Consider the following 26,586-nt stretch of genomic DNA (forward strand, 5'->3'; position numbering starts at 1 on the left):
CTGGGGGCGGCGCGCGGCGGCGAGGACGCCTGCCTGTCATTGGCTGGGGGCTTGGCTCCGCCTCCCGCTCGCTCCCGCCTTCTTCCTCCAGGAACCAATCCGCGCGGAGGGGAGGCGGGGCTTTCCGCCGGGCCGGGGCGGTTGGGCGGCCGTTGGGCGCGGCGCGGGTCACGGGCCGCCCCCCCCCCCCCCCCCCAATCCGTCCCGCCGGAGCCGCGGGTGCGGGGCCCGGAGCCAGGGGTGCGGGGCCCGGAGCCGCGCCGGCAGCCATGTCGGAGTGGGTGTCCTACTACCGGAGCGAGGAGCCGGAGGAGGGGGAGGAGGACGAGCCGCAGGAGGAAGGGGCCGAGGCGGTCGGTAAGGGCCCACCCCCGCCCCGTCGCGGAGTGCATCCCGGGCCCTCTGCCCTCGCGGGTCAGCGGGCGCGGGGGAGCCTCTGCTAACGATGTACCCCTCCGCTTCGCAGCGGGCTACAAGCTCTCGGGTCGGGACAGCCTCATTTTCTTGGTCGATGCCTCCAAGGCCATGTTTGAGGGAGGCGGGGACGAGGTGACTCCCTTCGACATGACCATCCAGGTAAGGCTGCTCAGGGAGCCCCGGGGGGGCTGCCCAAACCCTCCCTGGGTGTGGACACCTCCGGGGTACGTCGCTCCGGCTGCCCTGTGGTGTAAGGTCCCTGTGGGACTCGAGGACCTCGGGTTGCTGAATGGCTGTGGGTGTGGAAAGAGAATCTGTCGGACGGGCTGTGTCCGGAGTTCCGCGAGGGATATGTTTATAGAACGGTGCTGCGTTTGAGGAATGTTAGTTTTGTCGATCTTTCTTGTAGCAAGGGAATGATAATGAAAAATAGCTAAGCCTGCATATTTAAAAAAAAAAATCTCTTGAGAAACAAGATCCCAGATTCTCCTGGTGAAATTTAGCTGAAAGCTTTTGTTATGGTTCTTCTGTTTGTGAGGGTCTGCTTGTATAAACTGCTGATTGCTAAAAGCAAGACTCTTGCACCCTTATTGCAACTAATTTTCTTCACATTTTGGCCTGTGTGCACTGTCTTGTTTTGTTTTCTTAGTGCATCCGGAATGTGTATACCAACAAAATTATTAGTAGTGACAGGGACCTGTTGAGTGTCGTGTTCTATGGTACAGAAAAGAACAAGAACTCGGCAGATTTCAAGCACATCTACGTTCTTCAGGAGCTGGACAATCCAGGTAAAGACAGTAATGTACTATGAAGGTTATGTAGAAAGATGGAGTAAAGAAATCTGTATAGGAGCACTGTTGATAACTAGTCTCTCTGAAAAAGAGAGAGCTATCAGATAAAAAAAGAAGTTCCTGTTACTGAGATGTTAGAATTTATTGTATGCTTAGAAATTTAGTAGGAGCTTAGCTTTTTCTGTTAGGTTTCAGGTCCCTTCCCTCTGTCTTTTCTTCTACTTTAACATGGTGGTTGACTTGCTGTCTGCTAAGCCGAAGCGGATCTCGACAGAACTCTTGAAAGCCCATCCTGTGTCTGCTGCTCTGCAGAAAAGTGCATCTACATGCACAGGCACCATGGATTCCAGTTGATGGAGAATATCACGGAATGGCTGATATTGGGTGGGATTTCTGGAGATCATTTTGTCCAACCCTTCTGTTTAAGCAGGGTCAACTAGAACAGGTTGTCCAAAATGTTAACCTGTTTGAGGTGTTCCATCTCTTCATTTTCATAATAAGTTTTGGAATTCTTGAATTTAGCTCTTCTGTTTTCTTAGAGTTTCTTAGAATTACCCAGCATTATCTTGGTAACAAGTGCCAGTTACTGAGTTGGAAAAGGTAGTAGGAATGCAAATAATGCATGTTAGTGGTGACAGATTCCCTGACAGCAGAGAGTCTTGCGGAGGGATTTTGTCTACTAGATTGCAGTAGTAGCCTTTATCTCTGAGGAGGTTGGATTTAATTTTCTTAACTAGGAGGTGTGGGTTTAATAACACATGGGGTTCTCCTGAAAGAACTGTGACTTCTCCTAGTTTCAGAACTAATTACAGCAGAAAGCTGGCAGGACTGCCTTTGGTGGTTCTTCATTTTCTGGCATCAACACCTGCCCCAAACATTGTTGTGACCCAGGTGGTGATCTGTGGGCTGCATCTGACCTCTAGGCTGATTCTATCTGACGTGAGGGGCAAGGGAGTGGGAGGAATTCTCCACCTTCCCAATGTGCCATGGAGATGCAGGATGTATTTCAGGCTCCTCTCCTTTCTCTGGTGGCATGGCAGTCTGCCATGTCTCTGTAGCAGGTGCAATTGATGTCTTTCCTGCTATTCAGCGTGGAATGTTTGTGATACTTCAATCCCTGCCTGTTTCCTTCCCCCAAGAGGACAAACCCTACATTGATGCCAGGGCATTATGTGTCCTCTTGGTGTTCTCAAGTGGGAACTGGCTTCCAGTATTGCAACTGTTAGGCTATGCTGAGCAATTGTCTTAGCAGGTGTTGAAAGGGCAATGCCATGCAGGTGCTAGTGGACGTGACTCACACATCAGCTGCAAGGGACCTTGGTGCATATTTAGAAGAGTTTGCAGTACTTCTTTCAGTATTTCTAATGTGTATCCCCCCTAGGTGCAAAGCGTGTTCTAGAGCTGGACCAATACAGAGGAGACGAAGGACGAGTGCTTTTCCGTGAGACCTTTGGCCACAACACTGACTATTCACTGGGTGAAGCACTCTGGGCCTGCTCTAATCTCTTCAGTGATGTCCGAGTCAGGCTGAGCCACAAAAGGATCATGCTCTTCACCAATGAGGATGACCCTCATGCCAATGACAGTGCTAAAGCCAAGCTGGCCAGGACCAGAGCTGGTGATCTGAGAGACACAGGTTGTTATTTTCGCCTTTAATTTCAGGCAGAATAAAAGCAGTGTATCCTTGTAGCAGATGTTAATTGCATTGTAAGTTTGTAGTGGGAATAAAATTTAGTCATCAGAACTGGGGAATTTTTCTGAAACTTTCTAAACTAGAAATTTGGTATCTAATCTAAATTAGAAAATATGTTATCCAATCTGGTATCCAACAACTAACGTTTTCTAGGATCTCTTTTTCTACTCTGATAGTGTTGATCTAGACTTGAGAAGGCTGTGGAAAATGAGCTCTATTTCATTGTTCCACTGTTTTCCAGGAAGAGAATTGACACAAAAGAAAAAACTACTTTGATGGCTCCATTTTTAATTAGCTGAAGAACAGCAACCTGAGCTCAGAGACTAGAGTTCAGCGGATATGCTGAATCTAGAAGCTGTGAGGCTTCTTCTATCTGTTAACCCTTTTAACTAGGAAAGGGAAATTTTGGGACTCATTATTTCCCTCTATGCCCAAGATAAGATTATGCTTTATAGGAGCTCGTCAGAGCTGTTTCATACACAATGCTGTCCAGTTTCTTAATTAGAGAGGAAACGTTTTCTATGCTATGTTGTTTTGACTGAAGTTGAGAAATGTCTTGTGACTCTTTCCCTAGAAACTTTCACATATTGTAGCTTATTTTTGCTTAAATTCTTTGCTTAGACAGAGAAATTGGAGATTGCTGAGAAGCATGCCAATGTAAGGAGAAAAACAGTTTCTGTGATCCTCCTCCTATCTCTTACTCTGTTTCTAGGTATCATCTTGGACTTGATGCACTTGAAGAAGCCTGGAGGGTTCGATATCTCTTTGTTCTACAGAGATATCATAAACATAGCAGAGGACGAGGACCTTGGGATCCAACCTGAGGAATCAGGGAAACTGGAACATCTCATGAAGAAAGTACGAGCGAAGGAGACAAAGAAACGGACTTTAAGCAGGTTTGTGCCTAGTTATGATATTTCATCCACCTGATGTTATTTTTAGACTACATTTCACATCCCTTTCTGGAATGATTGGTCTATAAATGCATCAGTGCTTAGATTCCTCAATTCCTTAGTCCAAGATGCGTGTTTCTTCTGTAGCTTCCAAGGATATTTGTCCTGGATGGAGAGTGAAGCTGGGCCTCTTTTCTTCTTCTGTGTGACATCTGTATTGAGCTTGGCCAGAAATGATAATTTTTCAAATGTTACATCATTGCAAAAAATCTGCAACATGTAACATGGTTAGTTTATAGTGAAATCTGATTGAAATTAGGCTTTTCTTACTAGTCTTAATTTAGAAAAATTTCATCTCAATGTGACTAGTAGGTATTTTTGGCCTACTGTTGTGCGTGGATAGTTTGTCTAGGCACTTGGTGTACATGTACACAGCCTTGGTATTTCTGATCTACTGAAAGATTAGAGGTACTAACAGAGATTAAAGGGATCTTCACAAAGCAGATAGAAAGTATTTTTGGAACCAAATACTCCATAACAGTTGTGAGGTGTTTTGTTGTGGTTTTTTTTTTTTAATGATTTGAGTTCATAGCAGAATGATGTGGAAGCACAGTAAGGGAATGAACTTCACAGCCTAGTGTTTATTTAATATAAATTAAAAAAAAAAATAAAAATCAATCCCAACCTGAGCTGTTGTCACTGGCATTTTTGCTCTTGCTTACAGCTTTATTTTCCTCTTCTGGGAATGTTCCTCAAGTTCTCTAATTGAGGAGGAGGAATCCCATACCCGTAGTACCTTTTAGAGGAGATGAAGTAGCATTCACAGTAATTCAATGTTCTGCTCTTAGAACCTCCAATTTTAAACTTTAACTTCTGATTTTTTCTCTTAACTTCTGGGTTTTTTCCTCATAAATTATGTTATTTTTTGTCTTGTTGGGGTTCTTTTGGGAAATTTGTCTTCTATGTGAACAGCTGTGTGAATTCAAAGGTCACACTGCACTAAGCACCAGTGGGGTGCCTTCCTGGATGCAGTCCTGAGTAATGTGCTCTAGGCAATCCTGCTTTAGCTGGGAGGTTGGACTAGATGATCTCTAGAGGTCCTTTCCAACTCTGACAATTCCGTGCTTCCATGATGGCTGCCCTTCAGAGTGAATAAAGGTGGAAGAAATATGGTAAATCAAGTTTGTGTTTAAATAATTTTTATGACCAGAAGTGACAGGGTTGCAATAATGTTTTAATACAAGTGAGATTATAACTGAAATAACAGTATGTTTCATGGGATTTTGGGGCAGGAGAATAGGAGGAGGTCAGAGAACATAAGTTATCTGAGAAGGTGATGTTCTTTTTCAAAAGCAACCTTTGGGAAGTCTGGAGTCTGCATCTGCTTTTTTTTTGTTTGTTTTAACACAGGTTAAATCTGTATCTGAACAAAGATCTGTCACTTTCTGTTGGTGTTTACAACCTTGTTCGAAAAGCTTATAAGCCTTATCCGGTGAAGCTTTATCGGGAAACTAATGAACCAGTTAAGACAAAAACAAGGATGTTTAATGGAAAAACAGGCAGCTTGCTCCTGCCAAGTGACACAAAAAGGGCTCAGGTAACGTACTGATTATGTGCCTGCTTCTTCCTGTCTGTGTCATGTGTGGAAGGAGATGCTGATTCTCATGCTGGTTTTAATTCTATTTCATTTTCAAGATCAGATGGCGAGATATTTACATCTGTGTGCCCCTGGGGGTAGCCTGGTCACTTTGCAAGCTATACAGAGTGAGAGTGGCTTGTTTCTCTGGCATGACTGTCAAGGGAAAGTATGGCCTCTGGTAGGGGCATGTTCAGGAACACGGATAATTTCTTTCTGTTAAGGCAGAACCACCTTATGTGGCTTTGTACTATCACACACCACCAGTAGTGGTGTTATCTTTTGATTAATTAGGAACAGATTTTGTCCATTTTATTAAACATACAAGTGTGAATCATGGGAGTAGGGAGGGTGATGGAGCTCTTTTCCAAACAAACAAACAAACAAAGGTATATTACTTTTGGTTTTTTTTTTCTGTTAATTTGTTATTTGCTTTGCCTTCCTGCTTGATAGTTTAGCTGATGTAGGTTGAATGTTATGTTCTCATCAGGCACATCCTTATTCCAAAGCAGGATATACTATTGCTAGGTATAATGTCACAAGCACATTTTGTGTGTTCTTCCATGCCAAAGGCTCTTGAAGTTGTTGTTTTATACTTAAGTTTATTTACTGGACATTACTTTATTGAAATTAAGTACAGGAGATGAACAGAAGGCAGAGCATTAAGCCCTGATGTTTAACTTCAGCAGCTGGGCTACAATATGTTTTCATTTTTGTGATGTACCAGCAATGCCTCAAAAGCATTGTTCCTGGTCACTGTTTCTGCCAGGAGTAGGTAGCTGACGTACATCTGCTGAGGCAAGTTTAGAAGCAAACAGAACCTCTGAAAATGTCTGATCAAACCCAACCCAGAGCAAGACTTGTAAAACCAGATTAGGTTGCTCGGGTTTTGTTTGGGACAGCTCTGAAGAGCTCCAAGGATGAGAATTGACAGCTTCTCTGTGCCAAGGTGTCCTCGTTTGAGCCACAAGGTTTAACCATTGTCTTTGTAAAAGTGCGTTTTGCTTATGTCCAGGTAGAATTCCCCTTGGGATAATGGTCACAGACTGTGACTTGCCTTTTCAGTGTGCCGTAATTATGAGAGTTTGCTTTGTCTTGTCCATAGCCCTCTTTTCAATAGTGGAAGACAGCAGTTGCATTCTCTTCCTGCCCCCCTCCCCAGGTTGTTTTTATGCTGGCAGCACCACTATCTGCTCTTCCTTCCCTGATTTAGACATATGGAAACTGCCAGATTGTGCTGGAAAAAGAGGAAACAGAAGAAATAAAACGGTTTGAGTCTCCAGGCTTGTTTCTGATTGGCTTCAAACCACTTTCAATGCTAAAACGGCACCACCACATCAAGCCCTCCCAGTTCATCTATCCTGAGGAGTCCGTAGTAAGTGGTAAGTAATGATGGCAAGAGCAGATTCACCACCTTGCATTCAGGTAACCAGATGATTCATAGTGTGTTTGAGTGAGGATCACTGAGTGTGAAAGCTTTGTCTAACTTAAAAACTTTCAAATGTTAATAGAATTAAGTGCCTCTCTCAGCTGCAGTTATTTCTTGTTTTCTTCAACAGCAAAAGACCTGGTTTGGCTTCATGTTTCATTCATCATGAAAGCAGCTAATCAAACTATGAAGATGTAGTCCCAAAATATTTTGTTTTGTCATTAATGGCACTGAAGGATCCTAGTACCTGACAAGAACACAAAGATGGTTAAAAAACAAACAAATGAACAACCAAAAATAATACCCAAAATCAGTGAAGATAATTGCTATTTTAAAAGTCCTTACTGGGTAGGAGTGAAAACACAATACTCAGAAAGTATGGTTGAAGTAACACTTTGTGTGTTTGTAAAGAGGAGGAGAGGATGCTTCGGACTGCTTTTTCTCCCCTTTTTATGTATACGTGTAAGTCTGCTTATCTAGAAATACATCATTAATGCATCCCAAGCTACAATAGTAAAGAAAAAACTCCAGCTCATCAATCTGCTGGTGGATAAAGACAGATGAGTTATTACCACCAGATGCTTTGCGGTATCTGACTAAAGAAGAACCTTTACACTAATTTCTCCAGATTAAGAGTTTCCAAGCACCTTTTACCATATCTGGTAAAATACAAAGCAACTGTGCACCTCAAGGAATATTGCAGTCTGAAGCCTTAATGTGTTACTTCTGCAAAAGTTCCTATGATGTGCTGCTACTATGGTGTCTCACCAGACCAGAAAGGCTTTGTAGATACCTGTTTCCAGTATTCAACTGTATTTCATTTCCCAGGTGCTAGTGATTTATTTTTTTTCACCAGAACCCTCACTCCTCTGGTCAGGAGAGATACTAACATCTTCTTGAGGGCTCCCCTTCCAAAAATTGCTTTTTACTGTATTGCAGGCATCTCAAGGAAGTAACAGGTATTGAAACTGTAGTATCCAGAGTTACAATACTGAACTAAAGAGCAAAGCTGTGAATCTGACCAATACAATCTTTACTTTGCAGGGAGTACAACGCTGTTTAATGCCCTGCTGATTAAATGCCTGGAGAAGGAGGTGGTGGCCCTGTGCAGATACACTGCCCGCCGCAACACTCCCCCTCGCTTTGTGGCCCTGGTTCCCCAGGAGGAAGAGGTGGATGATCAGAAAGTGCAGACAGCTCCTCCAGGTATGGGAAGAGATGCTGCCTTTTCCTGCACAACTGGATGCAGTCAGCATGATCCCCTCCTGTATTGCGTGAAAATACTCTTGGTGCTGCTCCCCTTAAAACTGAGGAGGGTGCTTTCCAACATCCCTTTTCTTCCATTTTGTCCTTGTAAACATCTGATGTTAGATCTCTTTAAAACTCCCTTTGCACCAGTGCTTGCTCAGGTGTAACATGACTACAGTATTTTCCTGCCTCCTACCTTTTTTTTAGCAGATTCAAGTAACTGACCTAAACATTAAAGGCCTTTTTTTCTGTTTGCTGACTAGATAGAATGTTTTTCCTTGCATGTTATTGTATTCTTGGGTACACTTTAAAGCCTTGAATAAATAATCTCACAAACTGAACCTCATACCATAGTGGCTGAGTGGGGAATGATCAAGCAGACTCTTGCAGTGTTGTGTCCAGTTTTGGGCACCTCAATTCAAGAGAGGTATCAAGGTGCTGGAGCGAGTACAGAGGAGGGCAATGAAGCTGGTGAAAGGCCTAGAGAATAAATCTTGTGAAGAATGCTTGAAGGAGCTAGGAATGTTTAGTCTGAGGAAGAGGAGGCTGAGGGGAGACCTCATCAGTCTGCAACTATCTGAAAGGTCACTGTAGAGAGGCTGGTGCTGCTCTCTTCTCACGGGTAATTAGCGACAGAACAAGAGGGAATGGCTTCAAGCTGTGAGAGAGTATGTTTAGACTGGACATTAGGTAATTTTTTTCACAGAAAGAATGGTCAGACACTGGAATAGGCTGTCCAGGGAGGTGGTTGAGTCACCATCCCTGGATGTGTTTAAGGGTCATTTGGATGTGGTGTTAGTGGATATGGTTTAGGGGAGAACTTTGTAGTAGGGATGATGGTTGGACTTTGTGATCCCAAAGGTCTTTTCCAACCCGAATAGTTCTGTGATTCTGTGATGTAAAGTAAGGGAGTAACACTGTGTACAATGTAAAGCATTTCAAAAATAAAATGTGGGCATTAAATCAGTTTTCAAACAAGCCATTTTCAAGCTTGTATCCAGTGAGAGATGGGGAAGGTTCACAAGTTGATATCTGTAAAAAGTGAGCGACAAGTTTTGAGCTCTTATTTATGCATTCATTTATCTTTCAAAAAGCCATTAGTGATGTGATTATATACGTTGAGATTGGGATTGAGTGTCACACTGTAGGGATTGCTGTTGTTTACTGCAATGTAATAGCTAGTTTGGGGAGTCCTCAGACCTAGCTAATAAGCACCTTGGTATTTCCCATCAATTATTGTTTAGAAGCAATGGTTCTGCATAACTGTTCTCTGCTCTTTCTCTTCTGTGTAGGTTTCCACATCATTTTCCTGCCATATGCAGATGACAAACGGAATGTTGATTTTACAGAGAAGGTGCCAGCCAGTCGAGAGCAGGTGGACAAAATGAAGGAAATAGTTCAAAAACTCCGATTCAAGTACAGGTACATGGAGATAAAAGAAACTGTGTGCTGGTGGGTGACACAGGGAAGAAAACACTGTTGCTTCCTCTCTTTCTTAAGTTGTTCAGCTGTGGTGTCTGCAAGGTGGGATTTTGATGCAAATTGCTTCTCTTTACAGTAGCTTTGTCCAGACTTCATTCTTAATTACTCTGAAGACCCAGGCACCATGTGCAGTGCGTAGCACGTTCTGGAGTTCTTTATAGAATTGCTCTTGTTCTCTGGGCTGTGGTCATTTGTTGCAGAGGTTATCACATTTTTTTTATTGTGGTTCTGCCAATGTATTTCAGGTTACACTGGGATTGTTTAATTTAGAGCGCTTTAGAGTGAGTTGTTACCCCTTTTTCATTATAGATAGGGTAAATTTAATGGAATGCTTTTATACGAGATTTTTTTTCTAGGTATGTGGAAAGTAGCATAACTGGTATTAAAGTAGAATGACACTGTCTCTGTCTCACACAGCTTTCTGTTGTGGTTGATGCATGATGGGATGGTGATTCAACAGGTAAAATGAAAAGAGGAAAAGCAGTTCTTCCAATGTGATAGATTGTTATGTGGGAAAGAGGGAAGTTTTACTTTGAAGTAGATTGGTGGCAGATCTTAAGTGTCTTGTCTGTCTTCTTGGCAGGCCTGATAGCTTTGAGAACCCAGTTTTGCAGCAGCACTTCAGGAATCTGGAGGCTTTGGCACTGGATATGATGGAACCAGAACAAGCCGAGGATCTTACAAGTGAGACTTGTTGATGGGTGCGAAGGGAGGTGGGGTAGGGGGCTCTTGAGATGTGCTACTACAAAACCACATGTTTTAAAAAATGTTTTAGTTATGTGCCGTTTCAAGATGTAGAATTCTAGATGTGTCCATTCTGAAATACTGAAACCTTCCTTTCTAATGCTATCACCTTGAAAATAAAGGAAAAATATATCACTTTACCCTCCAAAATTAAAATTGAATCACCTTTTTTCTATGGTGACAAATGTTTTCTCTGAAATTCCTCTCTTCAGGAGTCTAATTAATGTTTCATTCTGATAAATGGGCAGAACTACTTTAAGAATAATTCTGCTAGGAGGCAGTGATGCCACCTTGTGGCTCTGAGAGTTTACGTGTAAGGTTTTGACAAAGGATAGAAACCTACTCCTGAAGGATAAGTTCCTTTTTTGAAAACTCAAGTTATACTCCAGGAATGATGTTCGAGTAACTACTTGCTCCTTCTGGTGTGATACCTAACAAATAATCTAGGTCCCCGTACTAAATATTATACAAATACCGGACAGAAACAAGCTATTCTGCCTCAGACCACTCACAACCTTAGATAGTAACCTCCTGTATTTTAAATGTCTGACATTAGACTTCAGTAACAGTGCAGCCAGGCAGATCTTCTCTATCAGCTCCACTGTGTCAATTTTACACATCTGTGTATATATTTCATGTTCAGGGATGTGTGCTAGTCCACTACATATGTGCAATTCAAATGTTTTATATTACCCAGAGCTGCAAATTTCTCATGTGTATCACAACATAGGTCTTTGCATTTTGTATGCTTGGAAGACACTTGTATGTTAGCCATTACAGAAGCTCAGTTGTATCTGGTGATGACCTCCTTTGGACTTTCCTGTGATCACTCTGTTTTTGAGAGGCCAAATCTTTCTTTTTTGCCAGTGCCAAAGGCCAAAGAGATGGACCGCAGGCTGGGCAACCTGGTGGAGGAGTTTAAGCAGCTGGTTTATCCCCCTGACTATGATCCTGATGGGAAGGCTGTAAAGCGAAAGCAAGGCAAGTAGTGACAGTGCAAATGTGCAATGTGATGTGATGTCACTGTTATTTGTTTAGAGGCTTTGGTGTTTTCAGTTTGTCTCATACTTTAAACACACTGCTTGTGCAATTACTCTTTATGCATCTGGATAAATTACTGCACAATACTTGTTTATTATTATTTATATAATCATTAATAACTTTGAAGGTTTTTACAATAAAGTAGTAAAATCGTTTATGCTTTCAATTTGTGTTCTTGATGAGGAAGCAGAATTTTAAGCATGGGCTGTTTAGCAAGTCCAAACTAGGCATCTTAAGGGCTAAATGTCTAAGTAATGCTGAAGTACACATGTAGTTTGGCGGTCTATGAAACTGCGTAAAGTAGGAGTGTGAATTAGCTGATCCCCCTATGGAATAGTTGTATTCTCCTGTCTAGATGAGAATCCCTTAAAAGTTTAATTTGGGGGTGATCTGCCCATCAGAACACAGTTTTATACTTGAGTTTGAGATCACTCATATCAAGTATAGTATACGACTTGCATGGTGAGTGATGCCTACTTCATAAAACAGAATATGGGAACAGGTCTGTGAGTGTGTAGGTAGCTCTTAAAAGTACCATGTGCTAATAATGCCCATTAACTGTGGTATGTGTAAGAAACATTGATATCTTTCTATTAAGAAACTTCAAAATCCTGGTGATCTCAAATTTGTCTTTCTAGATTCTGATGGTCAAACTGAGAAGAGGCCCAAGGTAGAAGTTTCAAAAGAAGAGCTGCGGAGTCATGTGCTGAATGGCACTCTGGGCAAGCTCACTGTACTAGTTCTGAAGGATGCATGCAGGCTTTGTGGGCTGAAGAGTGGGGGGAAGAAGCAGGAGCTCATGGACGTGCTAACTGAATACTTTACTGAACGCTGAGCTGGAGCAGAAGGCCCTGGTTGACTTCTGCCTGCTTCAAGTTTCAGTTGTCTTATGTGGATGCTGTGTCTGTTTAATCTTGCTAGGGAGGAGAAGGCAACTAAGTATTGCTGAATTCAGGAGAGGAGAAACTTGTTACTCTTAGTTGTGAAACATCTCTGGAAAGTTGATTCTGTTCACAGTAGCCAAAGGCAGAATTAATTCCCTGCTCACTCAGGTCACCCACTGGCAAGTAAACACAGTTGTGCCTTCCTGGTTTCTAAATAAAAGTTACTTTGCACTTCTTACTTTGCAACACTGGCTATACCACCTTTGCTTCACAGACAGCAAAACTCACTTCAATGTGAGCAAGAAAACTGCATGGTCTGTGTTAATGGCACCACGTGAATTGAAGGAGCAGGTCAAGTCTGTGTGCTAGCAGAGGGTATAAATGTGGTGTATTATTCTCCTAATCTCCACGACTCCAGTCAATATCAGTACGTGTAACCCAATGGGATTCTTTTCCAGCATTGGCATTAAAAAGATTACCCCCACATCATAAAGGAGAAAATCATTACTGGGAAGCAGTAGCCAGTCCTCTGGGCAAAGCTAGCTAGCATTTCACAGAGCTGCACTATAAGCTGGTTTGAAAAAGGAAAAAACAACCAGCCACATTCCCTGGGAGGCAGCAAGCACTTTGACCAGTTAAATTACTGAGATGGCATAGAGCTTTTCCACCTCTATTGCAAGTATGAGTCAGTTTATTGTGCAGGCTTCTGTACTCAAATCTGTGTGATTTTTTTTTTTGTTTGTTTTTTTTAAAAAAGGAAGCAAGTTGTGGAGAGTGCCTTTGTTACTTGCAGCATTTTCTTTTTTATTTTAGTCACATCCATGGAGGCTGCATCTAGGGCTGCCTGTGTTTCAGTTTTAAACTTCTGTGTCTGGCATACTGCACTTGTTTTGCAGTGTAAGATGATTAAGTGCAAGTCATTGCCCTTGATGAGAACACAGTCCTAATAGTTTAGCTAAACTGCCTTACAGGATGCAAACATGGGATACATGAAGTAGCCATTTTGGTCTGCATGGTGGTTTTAGCGATTCCTGCGTTTGGCACACAAAATGTTGGGCAACTTACTGAATTGTCATCTATGAAGGTCATGCCCATGCTGTAGCATAGCACATGTATTGGAGCCAGCTGTGAATGCTCTCTTGGCACTGTGACCAGCCCAGCTGTGGCAGCAGGCAGCTCACTTCCACCTCTGCAGCTCCTCTCACATTGAGCTCTGCACTACTGAAGCCATGTAGTCTGTTATACTTTCAATCAGCATTAGGGTAGTTATTTTTAATAAAGATTTAAGCAATCAATTTATTTTGCCCTTTGGCAAAGAAGTTACTGTAAATGCTTGTCTTAGTGAGACCTGAATGCAATAAAAAGACTATCCTTTCCTTCATTCTGCACATTTCCATTCTCCAAAGGCCCTTCTTACCTCTTGGCTTGCTAACCTCCAGGCACAAGATGTTCCAGGCTTTGGATGATTATGACATGTTTTGTCTAGGTTATTAGATCTTCCTCCTGACTTATTTTTTTTTTTAAGCAGACTATTGCATTAAGCAGAAGTTAACAGGGATGGTGATGGAAGGCTTCAGAGCAGAAAATTAAAGACAGTTTTGCTTGCTCAAGAATCCTTTATTTCTGCTCCTTATGTGCTTTGTCTTACATTGGCTGTCTTGGTATGGTACAACAAGACAAGTCCTTTGCAAAGCTGTGGTTTTAAACACAACTAACTCAACAGTCAGCATCAGTAGAGGGGAACAGCAGCATTTCTAAACTTCCTACAAAGGACTCCAAACTCTTCACATTAAGCTCACTTCAGCAAGGCTATTAGTTATCAGCCATTTACAAAAATGTACGGACATGCATTCTCTTCAGTCTTTTGTGAGCTGGTTTCTTCTGCTTGTGATGTACTTACTAAAAGGATAAAGTTAGTGCCTCTGTGGAAACATTACAATATTATTCTCCCCTCTGCTCTTGTACCTATTGGTCTTTCCATGCTAGCTTTGCTTTGGTATCCTACAATAGAAGAGAGGTTTGAAAAGACCCATTCCAACAGAGGTTTAGACTCTTCTGCTCAGACCAGTAAGTGGATTTATTATACAGTATGTATTTAACTAAGGATACCTCCATAAAGCCACCGCTAACCCAGAATGCTGGTGGTGCTTCCTGCCTTTCCAGAACATGAGATTATCCAACATTCTGCAGACTCAGGTTGTTTTATCTGAAATATTACTTGCTCTCTGTTGCCTTGGCCATGACTTAAAGGGTTTCTCTTAAGTCAGGTGACTTAAGAGTAGAGCAGCTTCCCTAAAAGCATGAGATATGTAAGGTACCTGTCAGGCTGCTCTCAGCCATGTTTTGTACTAAAATACCCTAGGAAGCCCAAGGTGATTGATAACAGTCCAAGCAAAGAAAGCTGAAGGAGTGTGAGCTACCACACTGCAATAGCCTTTAGGCAATCTCCCAGCAGTTCAGCTTTACAAGTAGCAACACTTCACAGTTAGTTGCAAATGCTTCCCCGAGGGAATTGACAATTCTAATTTAGCTTTGTCATCAATTTTATTTTTCTTAAAAAGTCAGCATTTAAAAATAAAGCAAGAGATTTCCCCTTGTGCACTGCAGATTTCTGCTCCCCCTAGGTATCTTACAGAAGTCTCTTGTCTGGTTTCAAGAAGAAAAAGGGTTGTGCTGTGTGTCCTGATCTTGGCTCCATCTGCTGCTCCACAGCAGCCTCTGCCCACCTCCGTGTGGCCTGCGTTGCTCCGTGGCTGACAGCAGTAACCAGCAGCCTGGATGCACATGGTGTGCAGGGAACCTCACACCTCGTCCTCAGGAGACTAAACCATTCCAAAACAGTTACTCACACCTGTTAGAAGCTGAAACTCAGCAGAAACATTGCAATGCAGAGTAAGGTAACGGGTGGGTTAACAAAGCCCTGAGCAGGCAGACATGGAGATAAGGGGAGAATTGTTTTTTTTTCTTTCTTTTAAACATCAAACAGGCGATACAGTTGTACAATCATTTTTCAAGAAGGAATACAATGAGAATGAATGTGTTTGAGTGGAATAATAGAAAAGGAGGGGGAGGAGGGGGAGAAACACTAAGAATTGAACCATCATGAAAAAAAATATGGTATTTTGAAACAAAACACAGATACCAAAACTATTATTTCAGCTGAAGCTAGACATTAACTCCCCCTGACTTCCGCTTTCCTACTCCACATACAAACTCCTTGGCATTTAGACCAACAGTCTCTCTATAGCTTGCTGGACAGACTGGATCTGAGGCTTTAGCTGTGATCCCTCCTTGATGGTGATGGAGCAGGCAATGACAGGCCGGGAAACGCCACAGGCCCGGCCCAGGGCTTGCTTAGAGCGCACAAACACGTAGGGTACGTTCTTGTCCTCACAGAGGAGAGGGAGGTGCAGGATGATCTCCAAGGGCTCTGCATCTGCTGCCATCACAATGAACTCCGCTATCCCTCGGTTCAGGGTCTTTGTGGCTGTAAAAGAAACTCAAGAGTAAGTCTAGGTCCCTCTGGAAAGCACATCTAATGAACATTAGAAGCTGAGACTGGCACGAGCATGAAGGAGATGCAGCGGTAGCATGATGACACGTCAAAGGAAGATGGCAGCTTAGAGGGCCAGGAAAGGAGTTATTGACAGGGCTGCACTTGAGGTGCTGTGCCCAGCACTGCCCTCGAGCACAAGTGCAAGATTCACAGAATCACAGAAGTATTGAGGCTGGAAAAGACCTCTGAAATCATCAAGTCCAGCCTATGACCTAACATAACCACATTGGCTAGACCATGGCAGTAAGCACCACATCCAGCCTTTCCTTAAAGACCTTCAGGAACGGTGCCTCCACCACTTCCCTGGGCAGTCCATTCCAATGTCTGATCACCCTTTCCATGAGGAAGTGCTTCCTAATATCCAGTCTAAACGTCCCATGGTGCAGTTTCAGGCCATGCCCAGGGTTGCTGGTGAGCAAGGGGCTGGGGCCCCCCACACATGAGGGGAGACTGAGGGAGCCTGGAGAAGAGAGTGCGGAGTTGGGGGCAGGGAATGCAACTGCTGTCTTCTACTACTTCAAGCAGATTGCAGAGAAGATGAAGACAGACTATCCTCCTGAGTGCACAGGAAAAAGGAGAAGTTGCAGACTGTGACTGCTGCCTCAGGGAGATTCTGGGAACATGCTGGAATTTCCACAACCCCCTCCCCTTATGAGAGGGGTTTAAGACATGGGTCCTGAGGGACTATCCTTAGGGACTGTTTTTTTTTTAAAAGTATGACTGGACAAAGCCCCAAGCAACCAGATCCAACTGTGTAGGGTGCCACTCTCTGAGCAGGTTGCACTAGAGACTTCCAGAGGTGCCCTAAAACCCAAATCTTTTTATGATTCTGAACTGGCTGTGCATCTGTTAATCCCAGCGCCACACCAATAAAGGTGGCATGATCACAGGACACACACCAGAAACACAGTTTGGGCATCTACCAGAACTGTACATAAGTGTTGAGAAAATTACAGCTTATTTCTGTCCCTGAATATTGCTTATGCAGGCCAGAAGGAGGAGGAAGGAGAGGGATACTCAGTATCCAAATCTAAGTAACGTTAGTGGCCCACTACTAGAGAGAAAAGACAATCTCTAGCTGCAGCTTCTCACAAAACTCTTGCCATGACTTCTAGCACATTTGGCAACACGCAGATCTCACCTTCATTGGCTCCTTTACGTAGCTGCTTATAGTTGCAGGATTGCTGCACGAGATCCAGGAGAGTTTTGGTGAGCTGTGCATCAGCCAGGGGATAAGCCTTGGGATTCACTTCTGCCTCACTCTAGAGAAAGGAAGAAGTAGAGAGCATCACAACAGGAGCAAAGAGAGCTTTGTTCTGAGCGACACAACATGTCCACCACATAAAATGACTACTGGTGTCACCTCTGCACGTGCCATAAAAATCCCACTGCATTTTACTGATAAAAAGGGATTCTTCTGACACTCAACGTAGGCAGTGTCTGTCCTCACACAGACAGCCAATTTGGATCCTACAGACTAGCAGCAGTGAACTCACAGGGCGTGCGCTTCACGCTTCAGCCCTCAGGAAAACGCGGCCACAGAACGCAGCGCGCAAGCAACCGGCTCAGACACGCGCTTGAAAAGAGATCCCGAGAAGAGCACACACCAGCTTTACCGCTGCCGATCACCAGCGGCTTCTGAGCGCTAGCACCGGCCGCGTGGCGGAGCAGAAGCGGGGTCACACGCGGCGCCAAGGGCCCGCGGCCCCCGCCGGCCCCCGCCTCCCCGCGCCTCGCCGGGGCGGCCCGGGCCGCGCTGCTCTGCCGCCCGCGCCCCGCGGGGCCCGGCGGGGCCGGCCCGGGACGCCGCGCCCTCCGCCACCCAGGGCCCCCCCCGCCGGCCTCCCCGCTCCCCCGGGCTCCCTCCCTGGCCCCGCAGCCCCCGAGCAGGCGGCGGCCGCGTCCCGGCCCTCTCACCATGGCCGCGGCCTGGGCTGCGCGGCCCGGTGTCTCCGCTGGGCCCGAGCGCGGCGAGGGGAGGGAGGCGGGGGCTGCGCCGCCGCCGGAAGTCAGGCAGCGCGGGGCGGGGCGGGGCGGGGCGGGGGGCGGGCAGCGGGTCCCGGCTGGGCGCCGGGCCCGGAGCGGGGGCCGGGAGCGGGGCCCGGCGCCGCGGCTGCGGGGAGATGGCGGAGGGCTGCGGGCGGCCCGGCGGCGGGCACGGGGAGCGCTGGGCTCTGCCGCTCCGCCCGCCGCTCTGCCTCGCCTGCGCGGTGGAGACCCTGGGCGACGGCAGCGCCTCGGTGGGCAGCGCCCGCCCCGCAGCCCCAGCGCCTTCCCGGGCTGGGCAGGGGGGCCGGCTCGGTTCCCTCCCCCCGGGGCGGGGGGGCTGGGGCCGGAGCGCTGACTGACGGGTGGTCGTTGTCTCTGGTCCGTAGCTGGTGCGCAAGAAGCACGTCCTCTCCCGGCTCCACCGTGCCCTGGCCTGGCAGGCGCTGCCCGTCGTCCAGCTGCTGGCGGCAGACGAGAGGGTCTGCCTTCGTTTGATAGGAGCTCTCCTCGGTAAGGACTCTGCCCCGGCCTGCTGCAGCCGCAGGGGGAGGGCAGGGGCCTTCCAACAGGATCGTGGAGTCACAGAAAGGTTTGGGTTGGAAGGGCCCCGAAAGTCCCTCTGGTTCCAACCCCCCTGCCATGGGCAGGGACACCTCCCACTAGACCAGGTTGCTGAGAGCCCCATCCAACCTGGCCCTGAACACTTCCAGGGAGGCAGCATCCATGGCTTCTCTGAGCAACCTGGTCCAGTGTTTCACCACCCTCAAAGTGAAGAAATTCTTCCTAATATCTATTCCAAACCTTCCCTTTTCCAGTTTAAAGCTGTTACTCCTTGTCGTATCACACTACATGCCCTTATAAAAAGTCCCTCTTCAGCTTTCCTGTTGCCCCTTCAGGTACTGGAAGGCTGCTATCAGGTGCCTTCTCCAGGCTGAACAGCCCCAACTCTCTCAGCCTGTCTTCATATGAGAGGTGCTCCAGCCCTCTGATCATCTGACTCATGTATAGATGTATACATGTGAAGCTTCTCCTCATTTGAAAGAAAAAAAGAAAAAAATCCCAAGAATATTGAGGTATATAATTCCAGAATTCCACCAGTCTGCGTTAGGTGCATTACTCCTCATTGGAAAACTGCCTGTAATTTGATTTAGAACAGGTTCATTGCCTTATTTCCCAGGAAGTAGGGTTAGCATGTTCATAAACCTCTTACAGTTTTCTGGACTATCTTGATGTATCTGTAAAGTCTTTCTGGCAAACAGGGAGTGCCTGGGTCTCTGGTCTCATGCCTCAAGTGCTTCCTCATCTTGCTGAACTGTGGCAGTATATGAAGATGCATACAGAAATGAAAGTGTGAACTTAAAAAGGTGTTGGAAGGTGTTGGAGGATTTAGTATCAAATGTGCAGAATACAAATCTGTGTAGTGGTTTGTTTTCAAACATTCTCTTTATATTTGTAGAAAACCTTGTAGCCATAGGACTATAATGCCAGCTTCATTCTGGTGGGTCCCCCTCACGGCAGGATAGAGTCTAGTGGGATGTCAGTAGAGCCTTTCCAGTAACCGTCTCCATGATCTTGAGCATCTCTTACTGTTTCCTCCTTGCATAGCAGTTTATGTGGGAAAGGTCTTTGAAACGTCTAAAACCTTGATGGAGAAGAAATAGTGGTATAAATAAGGGAACAGTAAGGCAGGAAGAGAAAGGTGGAGGGTTTGGATGCAGGTGCCTTCAAAGAGCAAATATACTGGATTCCTTTAATTCCATGATCTCATTTGCACATCACAGATAATTCTTGTGCTTTGGGGGAAAGGGACTTACAAACCCCTTCCCCTGCCTTGATGCACTGAATAATTCAGTGTTTTCCCAGTTGATTTCCCAGTGTAAGTTGTGTTGTGCATGTTTTGGAAGCAGCTTTGTTAGAAACACAACTTTGTGTAGGTTTAGTTCTCTCCTTTGCACAAGTTTTTATTGAGCCCTGTCCTGTGCACGTATTTCTGTGCAGATGTGGAGGGAGTGGTGCTTGTGGCCAACTCAGTCCTATGCTGTATGACCCTAACACAAAATACCCCAGGAGACAGGGGAGCTGTGCTTCCATTGCAATGCTCTTGTCTGCTTTGAAATAATAATTCTGTCTCTCTTCAAGAAGCTTGAGGTTTGGTTTGGGGACAGCTTTGAGATTTTACTGTACTTGGTGTAGCTCCTAGAGCAGTTGGAATCCCAGTCTAAGCCTGGGGCTGCAGAGAACAACATGGTACATTTTGGGTAGCATTTGAACAAACCAATGTTCATGTGGTGCAAGAGTTTAGGAGGGACCCCCAAAGGTTTGAACAAGGCTGTGGAAGAAGTATTAATAGTAAATTCAGGAAAATACATTCATTTTTAGAGAGGGAATATTGGGAAAAACATAGGAGAAGGTTAAGAGAACATAAGTTTAGTGTGGAATGTTATGTATGAGGAGAAGGTGTATTTCAGGTAAGCCTGTATTTCATACAGCTAATATTGTAAAGTTCACTAATGCCTTATGCAAATCTTTTCCAATGTGTAACAGAGTAACTGAGGATTTGGCACATGAGGCAGGAAACAAGTAATTTATTCATGTGTGATGTCATAACGTTGCTTTTGTTGGTCAAATTTTTGAGAGATCATGAAATCTCCGAGGGGGAGATAATTTGGTTGGTTAGGTTGTAAGAAGTGTTTTGGTGTGGTGGATGTGCAGGTCTGAACCAGACTTCTGATGCTGTAGGTACCTGAAGCTGGAAGGAGCTGGGAGGTCGAGTATCTCATCTGTTGTAGTGTGGTAGAGTGAGACAGTGGTTTATCTTAATATATTCAGTCTTACACTCTTGGTGTAAAAATGACTTGTGAAGTGGTGCCTTTAGGTTCGATTTAACTCTGGAATAGTTTCCATATGCTTTAAACCCGGTGTTCAGATTTTCAGTACTGTGGAGGGAGAATACTGCTCATGGTAATTGGTATGAGTGGAAGATAGAAAGGACAGCTCACAGCTGGGCTGTACCTTCTGCCATTCTGGGGTGTTGTTTCAGATGTTGAATATTGGATGCATGCAGTGAGAGGTGGTGATGGTAGCAGTTACATATTTACTTACATAGGTGGAGCTGTTGACTTCAACTCAAAACTACATTAAAAAATTTACAAGAGAACCAAATGCCTTCATGTCCCTGTGTCCTGCTTATGGAGCCGCCTTTTGTGACACTCCCTGAGAGCAACCACCTTCCTCTAAGGTGGGTGTCATGTGAAGCAGGGAAAACAAAATAAAACAGGTCTGAAAAAAAAAAATAAATTGCAGCACTTTTTACAATAAGGCATTACAGCACTGGTGATCACAAGCAGGAATGAGTTCCATGACTGATTGTGGTTTTTCTTTTAGGGATGTTACATACTGTGGAAGACAGCAGTGCCCTGGACCTCTTTGTAGAAGGTGAGAGATCAGGGATCTATTTGAGAGAGTCCAATGCAGAGCTACGAGGATGATTTAGGGACTGGAACACCTGCCTTACAAGGAAAGGCTGAGAGACCTGGTGCTTTTCAGTCTAGAGAGGAGAAGGCTGAGGGGGGATCTAATTAATGTCTATAAATACATGAGGGCTGGGCGTCAAGAAGGCAGCGACAACCTCTTTTCACTTGTGCCCTGTGATAGGACAAGGGGCAATGTGTTCAAACTCAAGCACAGGAGGTTCCACCTCAACAGGAGGAAGAACTTCTTTACTGTGAGGGTGACAGAGCACTGGAACAGGCTCCCCAGAGAGTTTGGGGAGTCTCCTTCTCTGGAGACTTTCAAGACCTGTCTGGATGCTTTTCTGAGTGATCTGCCCTAGATTCTTTTTTTTTGGTCCTGCTCTGGCAGGGGGGTTGGATTTGATGGTCTTCAGAGGTCCCTTCCAACCCCTAATATTCTGTGATTCTGTGAGAGGCAGATGCCACCTCTCAATTGCTGACAATTTGTGAAGGGAGGCTCTGTCTTGTCTGATAACTAGAGTGAGATGCTCAGCGTCTACACCATTGGAATTGGGAAGAGCATCTATTTTCTGCCACTGCAACAGTGATGAGCAGACTGCACCAGTATTTGAAGCCAGGGGAGTGTATGCAGACTTAAATATTTAGCATTTCTCTCACAGGTTCTGTATGTGCCCTGACGTTAGTGTCAGATGGGTAACAGTGGTAAACAACGCCTCATCTTTGGCATCTTTGAGTCTGTCTGAGGTCTCAAAGCAAATGGAAAACCTCCTGTGGGCTTCAGTGAGCTTTGGGATCTACTGCTTTCTCCTTAGGAGGGAGAACAGAGGGTATTTGGGATTTAACTGTAGAAACTGCAGTCCTCTTTATGAGCAGTCCTTCATTTGCAAGATGAAGGAAATGCCTGCGGGGGTGACAAAGGAATCTCTGCAGTCCTGTTAATGTTAGGCATGTCTGCTGAGTCCAGTGATATTAGCAATGCAATGATTTCCTCCTGTACAGCCATGAAAGGCAAAAGGAAGTGTGACCAGCTCCTTCCAGAGGGGTTTCAACTTTTAGGCACTTGCTTGAGGTGGTGTTGAAAACATTGAGAAGCCATGTTACCAGTTTGTTGAGAGATGGATGCTCTCAAACAAAGGAATTTTAACTTAGTGTTACCTAACTCTTTTAAAAGTTTTTATAGATTCTGAGAGTTCAGGGCAAGAAAGAACCATTAAACCATCTAGAAATCACCTGTGTCAAGATACACCTCTGCTGAGATCCGTAGCTCTATAGCTGAAGTAGGTCTCCTAGGTAAACCTCCAGTATTGCCCTGGGTATACCAAGAGATGGTGAACATAGAAATATTTGGTATTTTTTTATGATGCTTTCCTAGAATACAATTCCAAAGAGTGTGTTTCTCAAATGAGTCATGCTCTGACAGCAAGATACATCCAGGACAGCCTTATTAAATCCTAGGGACCAATGTTCTGCACAGTGTCTCGGTAAGGAGGCTATCATCAAAACTATCTGCTGAACATCCAGTTGCCCAGGTTCTAAAAATCCAGTAACTTTGCTTCTTGAAGCCAGTCCACTGGTGTCAGTGGAGGCAGAGGCAGCCTGCCAGCATCAGGCAACTCCCTTCTGACTTTGTTAGGGAAACCTCAGGTGATGTGCAGTTACCAGTGCCTGGTAAACATAATTGGTTGTTGATTCCTCTTCTTAGGACAGAGTGGACAGAGTTCTAAAAGTTGCAGTGAACCAAGTCTCTTTCTTGGGGCTGAGGAGGTGAAAAGCACCACTAAGGTGACTGGGGCCTTGCTTTCTGGCAAGGTATAGGAGTAACTGCAGTGGGAAGTAATGACCCATAAGACCCATATTCTGTTACCTCTGGGACAGAAGCAGCTGGAGGAGGAGCTCTCAGTCTGCATCTAGGGATACACAGCAGCTTCAGTTCTGGTATGTTCTCTGGAAAGATATGCTTTTAAAGGCCAATCTTCATACTGTAGGAAGCCTGCTCTATCCAATTACCAGAAATTGTAATGCTTTTAAGCTAGGGCTTTGTTTCATTCCCTTCCTGGTTCCATATGTTTACTCGGTGTCCTAATGCTCAGTTTGTTGTTTGCAATTCATTTCCATGCGTGGTTTTACAGTGCAGCTGAAACAGGACTGCTGTAGTGTTGCTGCAGAGAGCTTGGGCTGGGCTATCAGAAGTAATAGTGCTGGGAATATCGATGTTACCCTGCTCTCTCAGCACCACTGTGCTCATTTAATTTCTAAGCTTTTTGCTCACTGTTCTGCTAAAGCCCTGTGGAAGATGGATTGTGAGTGCTCTTTTGAGTGTGAATTACTGATCCTGTTTCTTCTGCCTAGTTCTGGTGCGGCTTGTAGTGGAGTTGAAGTCAGAGCAGTACTTACACTGCATTTTGGATGAAAGCCAAAAAGAGGTCAGTGAAGATGAATTCCCTGCCCTTCCCTTCAGTCCTTCAGAGGTCAAGGAAATGGGAGTGACTGGCCCTGCAAGACTGTAGTTACTGTGCTGGGCTGTAGCCTCTGCAGCAGTGGGATGTCCAAGTGCTCCCCTGCTCTGATTTTGGCAGTGTCAGTGTCTACCCTGGAGTTTTCCTGTTATTCTCATGTTGCCTTGCAGACAAATGGCTTAATGATTCTCTTGTGAAGCTGTGTGGCTTCCTCAGATTCTTCTTTTCCTACCTTATCATTTCAGTGATAAGAGGAGCTTTCCAACCTGTGCCATGGGCTCTTGCACTCTTCATTCCTAAGTTTGTGATGGTCCTGTGGGGTATAAAATCTTGGGAAGTAGCGAAAGCAGGGAGTTCAGCTGGTTCATCTGCTCATGTAGAGCTGGGGGGGAGAGAAAAGAAAAGGAGCAAGAAGCAAGAGATCTCTTGGATTAATTAAAAGACGTGTGTTCTGGATTTTCTTGCGGTTTGTCCTACATGGTGAAGAGGACCCAGCTTAGGAAAAGATTCTGTTCTGGAGGGTTAGGGATCACAGAGAGCTTGCTGGTTTGGGTGCATTTCTGCCTTTAGACTTGTGTCCTCACCAGTGAAACATTTTCTTTCTCTGTCTCTTATACAGCTGTGCAAAGCAACTACCTTGAGAAGCAGCCTGCCGACATTCACTCTCTTGGGCAAGCTGGCAGATGCCATCCCAGGCTTTGCTGATGTACTGGTGGTAGAGCACAGTGAGTAAAGCGTTGTGCCCCACTAGAGGGTGAGATTCACAGCCCTAATACATGTACACATGCATGCACTCCCCTGTCCCTTGTGTGAATTCATGAAGGTCACACAAGTAGCCTGTCCATAAGCTGGAGTGGAGCTCAGGCCTCCTGGGTTGCTGGTCATTGTGCTCTTAGCCAGCCTGGCAAGAACAGCATCTGTGAAATGGGGTTTGTGGGTCTTACTCAAAGGCACTTATTTTTTCTTTCCTGGGTCCTGTACCTACAGCGAGCAAGCTTAGCTGTTTTTTGGAAGTAGCTGGGATGGTGGATATGGTGAACAGTGAGTTCCTCTAGCTATTTATTACTGCACCTTTGCTCAGAGGGACAAATGGTGGTGAGCATATCACCTAGTTGTGGTATTCATTACTGTACATAACCAGTCTCTCCAGTGGGCTTTGGCAAATTTTCAAGGGAAATAAGTTGGTACTTTTAAAAAGTCACTTAATAATTGGTATGAATGTTTCTGTTCCTCGCACTAGGTAATTTAGTGGATCATCTGCTGATGGGCTTGACATACCCAAATGAAGGTATTAGGGCTGCTGTCTGCTACTTGTATGGCAAGCTGTACTCCTCTCCTGTCAGCACAGAACGGCTCTCAGCACATTTTGGAGAAAGGCTGTGTGGTCTCTTCTTGAGTACCTTGGGGCGTGCACAGACAAAGGAGCTGCAGGTTAATTGTCTGGGTGAGACATTGCTGAGAGACACTGCAAGGTGCAAGGGAAGGCTGAGAATGAAGAAGAAATCCTTGGGTGGTTTCAATGCTCTAATGTGGGTTGTTCCCTTGAGGAACTTTCTGCTGCTGGTTTGAAGCAGTCAGTCCTTTCTGTGGTTCCATAGCAATCAAACAGCCCCAACCTGCTGCTGAGCCCCCCCAGCCCTCTGTTCTCCCTCGAGCCCCACATTTGCCTAGCACTGGCTGGTCTTCAGAGTCTCTCCACTGCTTCCACTGTGTCTCAATTTGGTGTTTCGTCCTAGAAACAGACCATCCCTCAAAGTGTCCAAATGCAAACACTGCACAGAAAGGTGGGTTTTGTAGAGCAGTGGGATGGAGTCTGACAAATCTGGTGTCCAGATGTGGGGCATCATGTCATTTGGGTTCTAACGTGGAAGTGACTTTCTTGGATGTATGCTTCCAACTGCACGTTATCAGCTGTTGCTGGGGAGCACAGTTTCAGCCTTTCTGACATTGCTTGTTTGTAATCCATCCAGGAAATTCCTTTTTCTTGTAGAAGGCAAACAGGGACTGGATTGCTCCTCCTATCATTTATGCAGCTACTAGAAATGGATGATGATTCCCTTGAAAGTAGAATTATATATGTCAGATGATACCCTGTGTGAATTTGTACTGATATGTACTCATAATTTGCATCAGTGCCTGCAGCAGTGCTCTATGCTGTTATACTGAGTGCTTTTTTGTGTACCTGGATATCGTTGAGCTAAAACAGCTGTTTCTGTAAGAGCCTGTGAAAGTAGAAGGGGAAGATAAATGGCAGTTCTCTAGCATGTATTATAAGGAAAATGCCTGTTTATTGTTGGGTCACTGACTGTAGCTTGGAGAAAAATGCAGCTCAAGAGCTCTCCCAGGAAACAGTTTAAGGGATGGATACTGGAGCACAGAGGATGATGGGAGCAGAGTGCTCCTGAGATCATGCACCAGTGCACATGCCATGTCTCTGAGAAAGAACAGGGAGCAGATCAGACCCAGCAGAAAGCATCAGCAACAAGGGTTTGCAAGACATGGGGCTTATGGCCATATCTAGGTACACAGTGAGAAGAAGCTCCATAAACTGGAGGTAAGAATCAGGAGTACAGGAAAGGGGATGAAGTGGCAACAAGTCTTAGGGTGTAAATACTCCTTTGCTAATGTAAACCTTGCTGTGCCCAATATGCTGCTCATTCTTGCTCCCCCTTTTGCAGGTTTGCTAAAGGAGCTGCTGAAATCTGACCATTTTGTATCCATTATTATGAATAATTCAAACACAGAGGACGAGTCTGAGAACCCTGACTTCTTAGAAGGGGAAAATCCACTGCCACTTGTTCTCAAAAGGGTGATTGCTGAAGTACTCATGAATTGTTCGTAGCTGTAAAGAATT

The 26,586-nt window shown here is 45.1% G+C and overlaps 3 protein-coding genes across 3 annotated transcripts in view; 2 read left to right on the forward strand and 1 right to left on the reverse strand.

Annotated features, from left to right (window-relative positions):
- The first annotated feature begins 144 nt into the window (after positions 1 to 144).
- On the forward strand, positions 145 to 12,493 carry XRCC6 (X-ray repair cross complementing 6). The gene is made up of 12 exons (XM_051637044.1): positions 145 to 357; positions 467 to 576; positions 1,067 to 1,205; positions 2,590 to 2,844; positions 3,614 to 3,797; positions 5,205 to 5,391; positions 6,644 to 6,812; positions 7,904 to 8,065; positions 9,400 to 9,529; positions 10,173 to 10,273; positions 11,201 to 11,314; positions 12,013 to 12,493. The coding sequence occupies exons 1-12, from the start codon at positions 270 to 272 to the stop codon at positions 12,207 to 12,209; spliced, it is 1,836 nt and encodes a 611-aa protein (XP_051493004.1). The 5' UTR covers positions 145 to 269; the 3' UTR covers positions 12,210 to 12,493.
- A 2,290-nt stretch (positions 12,494 to 14,783) lies between these two features.
- SNU13 (small nuclear ribonucleoprotein 13) lies at positions 14,784 to 17,812 on the reverse strand. The gene is made up of 3 exons (XM_051637359.1): positions 17,732 to 17,812; positions 16,956 to 17,076; positions 14,784 to 15,745 (listed from the first exon to the last, which is right to left on the reverse strand). The coding sequence occupies exons 1-3, from the start codon at positions 17,732 to 17,734 to the stop codon at positions 15,483 to 15,485; spliced, it is 387 nt and encodes a 128-aa protein (XP_051493319.1). The 5' UTR covers positions 17,735 to 17,812; the 3' UTR covers positions 14,784 to 15,482.
- A 125-nt stretch (positions 17,813 to 17,937) lies between these two features.
- The window catches only part of MEI1 (meiotic double-stranded break formation protein 1), a 39,341-nt gene continuing 30,692 nt past the window's right edge, over positions 17,938 to 26,586 (forward strand). The window contains exons 1-7 of the mRNA XM_051636926.1: positions 17,938 to 18,054; positions 18,190 to 18,313; positions 21,188 to 21,238; positions 23,626 to 23,699; positions 24,352 to 24,457; positions 24,973 to 25,176; positions 26,411 to 26,541. Coding sequence (XP_051492886.1) covers positions 17,938 to 18,054; positions 18,190 to 18,313; positions 21,188 to 21,238; positions 23,626 to 23,699; positions 24,352 to 24,457; positions 24,973 to 25,176; positions 26,411 to 26,541 — 807 coding nt within the window. The remainder of the gene's footprint in view (positions 18,055 to 18,189; positions 18,314 to 21,187; positions 21,239 to 23,625; positions 23,700 to 24,351; positions 24,458 to 24,972; positions 25,177 to 26,410; positions 26,542 to 26,586) is intronic.

Source organism: Apus apus, chromosome 1 (genome assembly GCF_020740795.1).
Source record: "Apus apus isolate bApuApu2 chromosome 1, bApuApu2.pri.cur, whole genome shotgun sequence".
Classification (NCBI taxonomy): domain Eukaryota; kingdom Metazoa; phylum Chordata; class Aves; order Apodiformes; family Apodidae; genus Apus; species Apus apus.